At 44.8% G+C, this 13597-nt stretch overlaps 1 protein-coding gene across 8 annotated transcripts in view; it reads right to left on the bottom strand.

Annotated features, from left to right (window-relative positions):
- The window catches only part of TBC1D1 (TBC1 domain family member 1), a 97741-nt gene that overhangs the window by 52663 nt on the left and 31481 nt on the right, over positions 1–13597 (bottom strand). For all 8 annotated transcript variants that reach the window (XM_087875420.1, XM_060690809.2, XM_087875421.1 and 5 more), the window contains one exon: positions 3272–3778. In XM_087875420.1, coding sequence (XP_087731546.1) covers positions 3272–3778 — 507 coding nt within the window. The remainder of the gene's footprint in view (positions 1–3271; positions 3779–13597) is intronic.

Genomic DNA, 13597 nt, shown 5'->3' with positions numbered 1-13597 from the left:
TCTATTCTGATGTAAAAAAGGACTAGGAGAGACATGATAGCAGTCTTCCAATATCTCAGGGGCTGCCACAAAGAAGAGCAGGTCAGTCTATTCTCCAAAGCACCTGAGGGCAGGACAAGAAGCAATGGGTGGAAACTAATCAAGGAGAGAAGCAACTTAGAACTAAGGAGGAATTTCCTGACAGTGAGAAGAATTAATCAGTGGAACAACTTGCTTCCGGAAGTTGTGAATGCTCCAACCTTGGAAATTGTTAAGAAGAGATTGGATAACCATTTGTCTGAAGTGGTTTAGTGCCAGAGCAGGGGGTTGGACTAGAAGACCTCCAAGGTCCCTTCCAACTCTGTTATTCTATTCTATTCTTCTAAAACCAAGGCCTCCTTATTTGACCCAACCTTCATTCCTCATAAGTAGGGACAGTTGCCAGTTGCCCAATAAAGAAGGAAGTGTAAGGTCAGAAGTGTTTCCTCTTTGTTACACCATAACCCATTTCCTTAAACGGAAAGAAAGGCTACATCCATTCCAGGAAGCCATGGTGGTTACACAGGATCCTTGAAAGAAGCGTCATACTCAAGGTCAGTATTACCTACGTTTAATCCTGCTAGAGAAGACCCTCGTCCTTAAAAGACCCTCCTCCTAGGAAATCAATTTCACTGGAATCTACCAGAATCGATTCCCCAGTAAGCATGCACTGAATCTCTTTCTTTTCCCCACAGAAGACAAGGAAGCTTCGTGCAGTGAAAAAAAGGAGAAAACGTTGCTAAGTCGATCCAAGGTGAATCCTCCCCCAGGAGGAATCACAAAACGATAGAATCCTAGGCAGGGGTGGGATTGAAAAATTTCACCCTCCTGCGCCATAGTGTGTGTGGGGAGGTGTTTTTGCTCTCCCCAGGCTCCGGAGGCTTTTCTGGAACCTCCAGGAGGGTAAAAATGGCCTCCCCTGGGGAACCGGAGGCCCTCTGGAGGCCAGAAATGGGCCCCTTTCCGGACTTCCAGTACTTCCGGTAGGCCCGTTTTTCGCCCTCCCCAGGCTCCAGAGGCTTTTCTTTTGAGCCTCTGGGAGGGTGAAAACGGCCTCCCCCCAGGCACCGGAGGCTCTCTGGAGTTTGGAAACAGGCCTGTTTCTGGACTTCTAGTAGGCCCGTTTTTCGCCCTCCCAGAGCCTCCGCGTGGGCACTGCATTTACCTGGCATCCAAAATGGGTTGCGTGGAGACTCCTGGGAGGGGTGGGGCGAGATGGGGTGTGTGTGTGTGTGAACCAGTCCTTGGAACAACCGGTTCGGCAAACCAGATTAAAATGAACATCCGGTTTTCCCAAACCGGCTGAATCCCACCCCTGATCCTAGGGCTGGAAGGAACCTTGGAGGTCTTCTAGTCCAACCTCCTGCCCAAGGCAAGAGTCTTTATGCCATTAGGACAAATGGTTGTTCACTCTTTCCTTGAAGACCTCCAGTGATGGAGCACCCATAACTCTGGGAAGGCAAGCTAAGCTGCTCCATTTATTAATTGTTCTCACTGCCAGGAAATTCCTCCTTCGTTCCAGATAGGATCTCCTTCGGAGGAGCTTCTACCCGTTGCTTCTCGTCCTGTCCTAGGCTGCTATGGAGAGTAAACTGATGCCCTCTTCCCTGCCCTTCAAGGATTGGAAGATGCTACCATACTAAGCCTTCTCCTTCTTGGGCTAAACATACAGCAACTAATCCCATCTATATACTGTATATTTCATCTACACTATCTACATAGATGGTATATACACCTCCTGCTCCTTGTCCTCTGCTCTCTTACCCATCGACCTTTCTTTCTTGGTAATCATACTGATATATTCTTGTTATGTTCCTTTTCATTGTTGATTTTATTATTTTATTTTTGTTCACGCTCTTTTCATTGCTTTGTTTTTATTGAGGGGTCCCTGGTGCTCTCTGTGATTCCTTCTTTTCTTGCAGACATTTCATTACCCCAGCTAGTTAGGAATAGCACTGATTATATTACCTAGTTGGTTATTTCCTTCTTTCCTTTCCTTTCCTTTCCTTTTCTTTCCTTTCCTTTCCTTACCCCTCCTTTCCTTTCCCCTCCTTTCCTTTCCTTTCCTTTCCCCTCCTTTCCTTTCCTTTCCTTTCCTTTCCCCTCCTTTCCTTTCCTTTCCTTTCCTTTCCTTTCCTTTCCTTTCCTTTCCTTTCCTTCTCTTTCATGATTTCATCCAAACTGACCTAAAATTTGCAAAAAAAACCCCAATAAAATTGTCAGTGCAGACAAAAATGGAAAGGAAACCAGATAATGGAAGACTATCTGGGTTTATTTGCTGGTATGAAAAGTGCAGAAAGATTGTGAGAATCCGGGAAATGAGTGGCACAGAGGGGAGCAGGCGAATCAGCTGTTAATTTATCTCGGAAACAGCTGCTCAGCTTAGCCTGGGAAAAAAACATCCCGAGAAATTATTTGAAATGACCCAAATGGACTCTCCCTTCACTAAATCACTATAAGTGAGACTGGAGAACTCCTCCTAAAATCTCCAAAAATAGGCAGCTGGCCAAGATTAAAAGTTACAGGCCACCATCCCAACGGATGATGGGCTGAATTTGACTCCAAGGATCACAAGATGTGGGCCTATGCCAGGGATGGTCTTCAGCCGGTTTATCTGGTTCGCACAAACTGGTAGCGGCAGCTGCGGATGGCTCCACCCACCCATACATAATCACGTCCCATTTATCCATGTTTTTGATGCTCTGTGCGTGCGTGGAAGGCCCTGTGACTGCGCGGAGGTGGCGCGTGTGAGCTAAGCCAGGGCGCGTGCGCGCGCGTGCTCCCATTTGCGAACCAGTAGCGAAGGTAAGTGAATACTACCCCTGGGTCTATCTCAGGGGTATACAACCTTAAACACTCAAAGAGCCATTTGGACCCATTTCCCACAGAAAAGAAAACACCGGGAGCCACAAAACCCTTAGTTCAATTAAACATTGTTTTCTTCTGAAACTTTTTTCTTCTCTTGGATTTATCCATGGTTGGCCTACTGGGGGTTGAAAAGCTCAATAAATCATGTGCTGGTGGGTGTCGCACATTGGCGACTGTGACACATATTTTGAGTGACAGGGAGCCGCAGCAGAGGGGTGAAAGAGCCACATGCGGCTCCAGAGCTGCAGGTTGCTGATCCCTGGCCTACCCTATTTGATTCTAAACCCCATCCAAAATTACTCCCTTCTCAACGATCTGCGGCATTTCAACGATTAGCAATACAGCAACGATCAGTAACGCTAAGCAAGCAAAATCAGGCTTTTACCGTGAACAACATAATCCGGTTCCCAGCAATATCTGTCGGCTGTATGTTTTGCCCCTGGATAAATTGACTTTTTAAGTTGAGTGAAACGGCGTCATCTTCATCCAAGGATCTGGCCAGGCTGTTGCTCTTCCGGCTCCAGGTATGCAAATCCTTTTTCAACGCCAAAGAAGGGAGTCCAGGCTGAGAGTGAGACTTCCTCAAGGGTTTATCGGAATCTTCTTCGCTCGCCGAAGGTTGGAAGACCGAGCGGAATTTGTCACTGATGGAAAATCCACTGGCGCTGTCATTTTGACGGGACCCGTCCAGGTTTTTGGTATAACTCACATCGTTGAATTTCTCGATGCATTCATCGATGAGGGCCGGAGGGGCATTTTTGTGTGCGACCGTCACCCGGCCGCAAAACAGCACCTCAAACTTCTTGCTGAAGGGATCTTCAGATGGACTCTGAAAGTCGTCCTGACGGGAGATCTTCCCTGCTTGTCGGATGGTACTGATAATCTCAGGCACCTGCAAAATATATATGCAGATACATAATATAAACATCGATAAAATATATATTTGTGTTCAAAGTGGAGGAAACCAGGAACAAAAAACACAGCAGAAAGCGAGAGAGAAGGGTGTCAGAATTGCAATTCTTGACTTTGGTTTGCAGACAGATCCTTGACTTATGACCACAGTCGAGGCCAAAGCTTCTGCTGCTAAGAAGGACAGTTGTTCAGTGAATTTCCCCCCCCCCATTTTACGATCTTTCTTGCCACAGTTGATCAGCAAATCCCTGCAGTTCTTAATCAGGATGCCCTAATTAAATCATAAGCCTCAAGCCAAGCTTCAAAAGAAATCCAGTTAAGTGAAGCCAACTCTGACCCCACGTAATTTACAACCCAAACTTGACCCTGTTTCCCCCCTCCCTCCCAAGGTGTGTCATCAGTCACATTCGCCAACGGAGCCATTTTGCGGGTTGTAGAGATCACTCCCCTCCAGCCGCTGTGGATAACCCTGGGAGACAGCCTTGAGAGAGATATGTCTGGAATGTGCTTTTGGTTTTGCTGCCATGCTGCTTTGCCATTTTCCCATTCCCCTTGCCTTAAGTTGACACTTAAGTAAGCAACACGGTTGTTAATGAATCTGGCTTCCCCCATTGATTTGGTTTGTCAGAAGGTCGCAATAGTGGATCAGGTGACCCTGGGACACCACAACCGTCATAAATATGAGTCACTTGCCAAGCGTGTGAATTTTGATCACACGACCAATGTGAATGTTGCAAGAGTCGTAAGTGTGAAAAACGAGTCACTTTTTGTAACTTCGAACGGTTGTTAAATGAAATGTTGTTAAGTCAAGCACTAGCTGTACTTTTCATGCCAAGTTAAAGCATTTGAGGAAAGGAAAATGGCAGTGTGTGTGCCATTTGTTTCCTGTCTACAAGTAGTTCTCGACTTAATAATTGTTTGTTTAGTGAAAATTAGTTTATAGTTACAACGCCACTGAAAAGATTGACATGACCATTTTTCACACTTACGACTGTTGCAGCATCCCCCATAATCAGAGGTTCAAAATCTGGATGCTTGACCACCGGTTCCTATTTATGACGGTTGCAGTCAGAGGTGGGATTTACTTACCTTCCATACCGGTTCGCAAATGTGAGCGCATGCACCCACCTTCCACGCATGCCCGGCCTTTCACGCACACTCTTTGCTCGCACCCACGCCTTCCGCGCATGTGCACAGCCTCCAAAATGTGGCAAAATAGGACGTCATTACATCCGGGAGGGTGGACGGCAGTGGTGGGTTGCTACCGGTTCATCCCGGATTGGGCGAACTGGTAGCAGCAGCGGCGGGAGGCTCTTCTGCGCAGACTCTTCTGCGTATGCACAGAAGCATCATGCGCATGCACAAGCACGCCCAAGAGCGAACCGGTAGCAACGGGATTTGCAACCCATTTCTGGTAGGCGAGGCCTACCGCAGTCGCCGCTACCAGTTTGCCGAAACCACAACGAACCGGCTGAATCCCACCACTGGTTGCAGTGTCCCGGGGTCATGTGACAAGCAAAGTCAGTAGGGAAGCCTGATTCGCTGAACAACCTAACGGAACAACTGTCTGGATTCATTTAGCAACCGCGGTACGAGAGGTTGTAAAACAGGCAAACTTCACTTCACAGCTGTCTTGCTTAGCAACGGCTATTTTGCGCTCAATCGTGGTTGTAAGGCGAGGACTCCCTATTCATAGGGCAGGCTGGATGGAAACACAAGGCCTGAAGGAATCAAAAGAGAAGAAGGCCTCAAAATAAGTCCTTCTGGAGGGAACAAAAAAACCCTGAATTTTGCATGTCTCTTTATTCACATTGGGGGGGAAACGAGACGCAAATAATAATATTTGAGAAAGAAACCTAATAAGGTCATTTTATGGATCACAGACATATTTCAGGAGAATTAGTCAGAGGATCACCATAAGGGAAAGAACAATGACCTAAGAATGAAACAGGAAGAATGACCTCATCCTCAGAATATAATCTGTGGCTCAAGTAGCCAACGTGGAGTTGAACTTTAACCACGGCTCATTTTTTTTAAAAAAGTACTTTTGCAAAAGTAGAAGAGAACTTGTAAGGGGTTCTCTGGAAAGGCTCTCCTGTGACGGGCCTCTATAGGGGTTACCAAAAATGTGATTGTCTTCATTTGCTTGTTTGACCAGTATTTAGTAATGGTATATCCGGTGGTGGGATTCAGCCGGTTCGCACCATTAGAGAACTGATTGTTAACTTTCTGAGCAGTTTGGTGAACTGATTCTTGGAAGAAATCATTAGGGCAGAGAACCGATTGTTAAATTATTTGAATCCCACCACTGGGTATATCTGTATCTGTATCTGTATCTGTATCTGTATCTGTATCTGTATCTGTATATCATCTATCATCATCATCTATCTGTCTATCATTATGTATCATTTGTCTGTCAACCTATCGTCTATCTATCATCATCTATGGTCTATTTTATCTGTCTGCCTGCCTATCTGTCATCTATTTATCATTATGTATAATTATGTATCATCTATCTATCTATCTATCTATCTATCTATCTATCTATCTATCTATCTATCTATCTATCTACCTACCTACCTACCTACCTACCTACCTACCTACCTACCTACAGTATCTATCTATCTACCTACCTACAGTATCTATCTATCTATCTATCTATCTATCTATCTATCTATCTATCTATCTATCTATCTATCTATCTATCTATCTATCTATCTATCTATCATGTATCATCTATGAGTCATCTACCTACCTACCTACCTATTTATCTCATCTTTCTCTATCATTATGTATCATCTATCTATCTATCATCTATCTATCTATGTATGTATCATCTATGAGTCATCTACCTACCTACCTATCTATCTCATCTTTCTCTATCATTATGTATCATCTATCTATCTATCTATCTATCTATCTATCTATCTATCTATCTATCTATCTATCTATCTATCTATCATTTACCTATCATCTATTTCTCTATCATTATGAATCATCTATGAGTAATCTATCTATCTATCTATCCATCCATCTATCCATCTATCTATCATCTTTATCATTATGTATCATCTATCTATATATCTGTCTGTCTGTCTGTCTGTCTGTCTGTCATCTATTTCTCTATCATTATGTATCATCTCAGGGATGCGGTGGCTCAGTGGCTAAGACGCGGAGCTTGTCGATCGAAAGGTCGGCAGTTCAGCAGTTCGAATCCCTAGTGCCGCATAACAGGATGAGCTCCTGTTACTTGTCCCAGCTTCTGCCAACCTAGCAGTTCGAAAGCACGTAAAAAATGCAAGTAGAAAAATAAGGACCACCTTTGGTGGGAAGGTAACAGCGTTCCATGCATCTTTGATGTTGAGTCATGCCGGCCACATGACCACAGAGACGTCTTCGGACAGCGCTGGCTCTTCGGCTTTGAAACGGGGATGAGCACCACCCCCTAGAGCCGGGAACGACTAGCACATATGTGCGAGGGGAACCTTTATCTTATGTAAAACCTGACATCATCTCTCTCTCTCTCTCTCTCTCTCTCTCTCTCTCTCTCTCTCTCTCTCTCTCTCTCTCTTTCTCTCTCTCTCTCTCATATCTATCTATCTATCTGTCTGTCTGTCCGTCCGTCTAGCTATCTATCATCTATCATTTATTTCTCTATCATTATGTATCACCTGTCATCTCTCTCTCTCAACTACCTTTCTTTATAACCCTTTGACATCCAACTCCTAATTATTTCTCCTACAGTCTTCAATTAATCTCTCACCCCTCAGTCCTCAGTCCACCAAATACATACAGAGCAGAATTTATACTATCATCAGTTAATTCTTCCATAATCAAATCTGATGGATTATTTTAAAATAGGAAGGAAGAAGACAGGGAATATTATTCTTTCTAGAAATACATTGGAGATAATATTGCAAATTAACCTCCAAAATACACAGAGCTTTGTTTTACCGAGAGATGCACAATAGCACAGAACGTGTCGACTTTAAGAAGGATTTTATACGGGTGACGAAGCAATTATATGAACTTCTTCTGTCATGTCTATGGTTTGCAAAATTTTGTAAACCTTTGGATGGGCGAGGAAACCATTTTCATCTTATTTTATGATCCACATGACGTGTGTTCCCACATCACTCTAAGATAACTTTTTCACATTCCCCTTATTCAAATTTTTTAATTCCTTTCCCTGACCCGTTCCTATCAAAACGATCAGACCAGTGAAGAATTATTTATGTGGTCCTTACTCTGAAAGTGACGTAAATTGACTGGGACCTCCATAAATAATTTGATGTGAACTTTGAGGGGAAAAAAACTGCAACTTTGCAGCATTGTAGGCAGAGATGGTATTCAGCCGGTTCGGGAGAAGCGGTAGTAGCGACCTGCGGTTGGGTCCCGCCCACTCACCCCGCCCACTCAACCCGCCCAAGAACTATGCTGTCCTATTGAACCACATTTTCAAGCCGTGCACATGCGTGGAAGCCGGTGCTGGGCGAACTGATAGGTAAATTCAGTCTGTTATCTGCACCTCTATAACTTTCTGGTTTGGTTCTGCAACCCAACAAGACAGACACAGACTTCAGAGGATAATTAGAACTGCAGAAGAAACAATGGCTACCAACCTGCCTCCCATTGAGGACTGTTTACTGCACGAGTCAAAAAGAGGGCTGTGAAAATATTTACAGACCCCTCGCATCCTGGACATAAACTCTTTCAACTCCTACCCTCAAAACGAGGCTATAGAGCACTGCACACCAGAACAACTAGACACAAGGACAGTTTTATTCCCGAACGCCATCGCTCTGCTAAACAAATAATTCCCTCAATGCTGTCAAACTATTCACTAAGTCTGCACTACTATTAATCTTCTCATCGTTCCCATCACTCATCTCCTTCCACTTATGACCGTATGACTGTAACCCTTGTTGCTGGTATCCTTACGATTTATATTGATATTGTTTCCTGATTGCTTATTTGTACCCTATGACTATCATTAAGTGTTGTACCTTATGATTCTTGACGAACGTATCTTTTCTTTTATGTACACCGAGAGCGTCTGCACCAAAGACAAATTCCTTGTGTGTCCAATCACACTTGGCCAATAAAGAATTCTATTCTATTCTAAATTATGTGAATCTCATCCCCTGCTTGTAAGTCAGAAGTGTCAAACTCGATTTCATTGAGGGCCGCATCAGGGTTTTGACCTTAGGGGGCCAGGGTTTGTGGCCAGCTTGATGTCACTCATGTCGGGGGCACCTGTGGCGGCCCGAGCAGCCTGCCAGGGAAAACGGGTAGAAGGTTGCAGGAGGCCGTCGCAGCTGGAAACGGGGCTCGGGAGCCCATTTTCACTGGCAGAGGCACTGCGGGCCAGTCCTTCACTATTTCCAGGGAGGCCCCGCAGGCCGGATCTCACCATCCCACAGGCCGGAACCAAGCCTTGAGTTTGACATCCCAGTTCTCCCAAGGCTCCCATTTGGTTTCTATAAACCAGGAAAGCCGGCGAAAGTAGACGCCTTACCAATTCAACGCAGGTTCAAAGCACTGACATTTCTATACCCATGATTAATTAAAAGATAGGATCTGAGAAGCTGCTGAGAAGTTCTCGTCCCAAGCACTGAGAGATCCCTCCATGGAAGAGATATTAGGCGGCTACATCATTCAGTCGGCGTGCTGACCGATTAGAACCGGCTAAACACCGCGACTAAAGACAATTGTACGGCAACAAGACAAAGCTTTCCAATACAAAAAAAAGGCTCAGGTGACCCTGTTCCTTGACCAGGCAGGCTGAAAGATCTGAGCAATTAAATTTGCTTTTCTCTTGCAACCTTCTTCCTTGACCGCTGCCCAGGAACATCCATCAGAAGTTATTTAAAAAGGTCAATCTGTTGGCAACTGTACAACCGAAGCTTTCTCTCTCTCTCTTTTTTTAACATGGGTTGTGCAGCACACATTAAAAAGCACAACGAAACTTCGACGGCACGGATGGGGTGAGGTCCCTGCTGCAGATGCCTGTAGTACCGAGATGGCTAACCTTTTTGTCGTCGTGTGCCGAAAGCAATGTAATACAAGCGCGACACCCCACACCCCGCACACACCATCCCCTGCGCATGTGCACACAACTCCCTGTGCTCCCCCACCCTCGTGGTCCCCCGCCCCTGCACATAGCACGCATGACTCCCTGTGCCTGCGCCCCACCCCCACACATGGATGTGCAATCCCCACGCATGCACACGTGACCCCTAGGATCTACAGATTCACTCATGACCGCAATTGAGCCCAAAATTCATGATGCTATGTGAAACCTTGGCTAAGTGAGTTTTGCCCCATTTTACAACCTTTCTCGCTTGCGGTCGCTAAGTGAATCACAGCAACTGTTAAGTTGGGACGTTAAGTAGATCTGGCTTCCCCATTGACTTTGCTTGTCGGGAGGTCGCAAAAGGGGATCCCATGACCCAGGGGACATTGGTTGTAAAATGAGGCAAAATTCACTTAACGACCGTCTCACTTAGCAACAGGAATTTTGGTCTCAATTATGGACGTAAATTAAGTCAGTACCAATGTTTATTGGTTGCATTCAGCTATTTTTTTTTAAGTTGAATTATTTTCTACTATCTAAGTATCCTATCTATCCAGTGGTAGAATTCAAATTTTTTTTAACTACTGGTTCGGTGGGCGTGGTGCGGTATGGCTTGGTGGGCATGGCAGGGGAAGGATACTGCAAAATCTCCATTCCCACCCCACTCCAGGGGAAGGATACTGCAAAATCCCCATTCCCTCCCCACTCCTGGGGGAAGGATATTGCAAAATCTCCATTCCCATCCCACTCTGGGGCCAGCCAGAGGTGGTATTTTGCCGGTTCTCCGAACTACTCAAATTTTCCGCTGCCGGTTCTCCAGAACCTGTCAGAACCTGCTGAATTTCACCCCTGTATCTATCCTATTTACTGTATATAGTATCCTACTTATATTTGTTTATATTTTGTTTATCCTACTTATACTATCTACTCTCCTATCTAAAGATAGAAGTCACAAATATTAAGAGGAAGGTAACTCAATAAGTTTGAGATTAAGAAATATGAAATTCTGTTGAAAATGCAAAGCTTTAGTTGTTTGCAAACCATATTTAGATAACTTCCCCATGGGTTTATAAGCAATTTTCTTCTCCCCTGGACATAATTTGCTAGAGTAATGGCTATCCTCTATTATCCTTTTTTGTTTGAAAATCATGGATGCGTCTTCCCTTTTAAAAATCTAATGAAGCAGCTATTTCAATAATTCATGTTCCTATTTTCAGTATTTTATTCTATAGTGTTTAAGTACCGTCGGATTGATTCCTCAAAAGAATTATTTTGCTTCCCATCTTCTCCTCCTTTCAATTACAAGCCAGAAGCATTAGAAGAAATCGTTCTGCTTTTTTAAAAAAAATCTTGGCAACCACTATTCGTCTGTTCAACCGTATGCAGGTAGTCCTTGACTTTCAACAGTTCATTTAGTGACCGTTCAAAGTTACAACGTCACTGAAAAAAAGTGACTTATGAGCAGAGGTGGTATTCAGCCGGTTCGTGCCGGTTCATACCGGTTCGGTAGCAGCAACTGTGGGTAGGCCCGCCTCACCCATTCGCCCCAGCGTAATGCCGTCTTATTTAGCCATGTTTTCAAGGCTGGGCGCATGCATGGAAGACCAGGCGTATGCATGGAAGGTGCACGCGGGGGGCGAACCAATGATAAGAATATGTGAAACCCATCACTGCTTATGACCGCTTTTACGACCTTTGCAGCATCCCCATGGTTACGTGATTTACATTCGGATGTTTGATGACCGACTCACATTTATGTCGGTTGTAGTGTCCCGGAGTCATGCGATCATTCTGACAAGCGAAGTCCAACCAGATTCACTTAACAACCGGGTTACTAACTGAAGAACTGCATGGATTCGCTTAACAAAGGCGGCGAGAAAAGTTCGTAAAATGGTGGAAAACTCGCTCAACAAATTTCTCACTGAACAACACAGCTGTGGCCGTATGTTGAGGATCACCTGTGCAATGTTCACAGGACGTTATGAGGCGTAGTTGTGCTTTGGCTTGCACCAAAGCCCAAATCAAGAGGAGGTTGACCAATTTGGGACGTGGAAATGAGGTGGAACTCAAAACCTTTGGTGAAATTCCAAAACGGTCCACATAAGGAGTGCCACAAATGACGCGACGTCACGAAAGTTACCGCAAATGTGGCGCTGCCAGCAAAATATCCATATATTTTGAACACCCTTCCATCTATTAGCCGCGGTGGCGCAGTGGTTAGAGTGCAGTACTGCAAGCTGTACTTTGACTGCTGGCTGCCTGCAATTTAGCAGTTCGAGTCTCACCAAGCTCAAGGTTGACTCAGCCTTCCATCCTTCCGAGGTGGATAAAATGAGGACCCAGATTGTTGGGGGCAAGAAACTGACTCTGCAAACCGCTTAGAGAGGGCTGTAAAAGCACTGTGAAGCGGTATATAAGTCTAAGTGCTATTGCTATTATGACACCGACCGAGCTCACATGGACAAAAGAAAAGCTGACATTGCCCAAAATTAAAGAAAAATGAAGTGGAGCCAGACGCAATGCAAGACTGTTGTTGTCGTTTTCACTTAGATATATATCCTGCTTTCTCTTCAGAGCTCATGAGAAATCTTTTGTTTTATGCCCACAACAATATAGGTAGTCCTCGACTTACAACGGTCCGTTTAGTGACCGCTCAAAGTTACAACGGCGTTGAAAAAAGTGACTTAGGGCTGTTTTTCACACTTACGACATTGCAGCATCCCCACAGTGATCCATAGTGAGACCCTTGGCAACTGACTCATATTTATGACGGCTGCAGTGTCCCCCGGGGTCACGTGATCCCCTTTTGCGACCTCCCAACGAGCAAGGTCAATGGGGAAAGCCAGATTCACTTAACAACCGTGTTCCTAGCTTATCAACTGCAGCCATTTCACGTAACAACTGTAGCGAGAAAGGTCGTAAAATGAGACAAAGCTCAAAGCCAGAGAAAATTTTGGGCTCAGTTGTCGTCGTAAGTCAAGGACTACATGTAATCCTATGAGATATGGATTATGCGCCTGACTAGGTGGCTCAGTGGCTAAGACACTGAGCTTGTTGATCAGAAAGGTCGGCAGTTCGGCGGTTCAAATCCCTAGTACAGGTCTCCTGTATGAGCAAGGGGTTGGACTAAATGACCTCCAAGGTCCCTCCCAACTCTCTTCCTGTTATGCTAAGAGAATAACAGCATCAAAATCAACCCCCTGAGTTTTCCTGAGCATGAAAAAGTTTCAAATGCTTCCCAAGTTCCTAATTCAGCCTCCAAACCACTAGTCCACACTGCCTTGCCTTCTTGCTTTACACAAATATTCCTTGAAAATTGCCCCGGATCCATTAGACAAAGTTTGGCTTTTAATTCCCGAAATAGTCTTGCGTTCCTTGTTGTATTAATTGGTACATTTTAATAATACATTTCGTTCTTTGATCCAGAGAGCATCTATTAAGTAGTGATGGTCATTAGCAGGGGAGGGGGGGAAAACCATTAAAATCGAGATTTTAAAAACAGGGGGAAAAAAAGGGAGGAAACCAAGGTTATGTGTTTTAAGTACGTACATTTAATACGTACTAGTATTATGTCAAATTCTAGAGCTGTGGCCAACAGGAACGACTAGCAATTTTGTGCTAGTCGTTCCCGACTCTAGGGGTCGGTGCTCATCTCCGTTTCAATACCGGAGAGCCAGCGCTGTCCGAAGACGTCTCCGTGGTCATGTGGCCGGCAGGACTCAA

Source organism: Pantherophis guttatus, chromosome 8 (genome assembly GCF_059756535.1).
Source record: "Pantherophis guttatus breed Tessera chromosome 8, ASM5975653v1, whole genome shotgun sequence".
Lineage (NCBI taxonomy): Eukaryota > Metazoa > Chordata > Lepidosauria > Squamata > Colubridae > Pantherophis > Pantherophis guttatus.
Note: the sequence above shows the minus strand (reverse complement) of the source record. Positions and strands in the feature narration are given on the sequence as shown.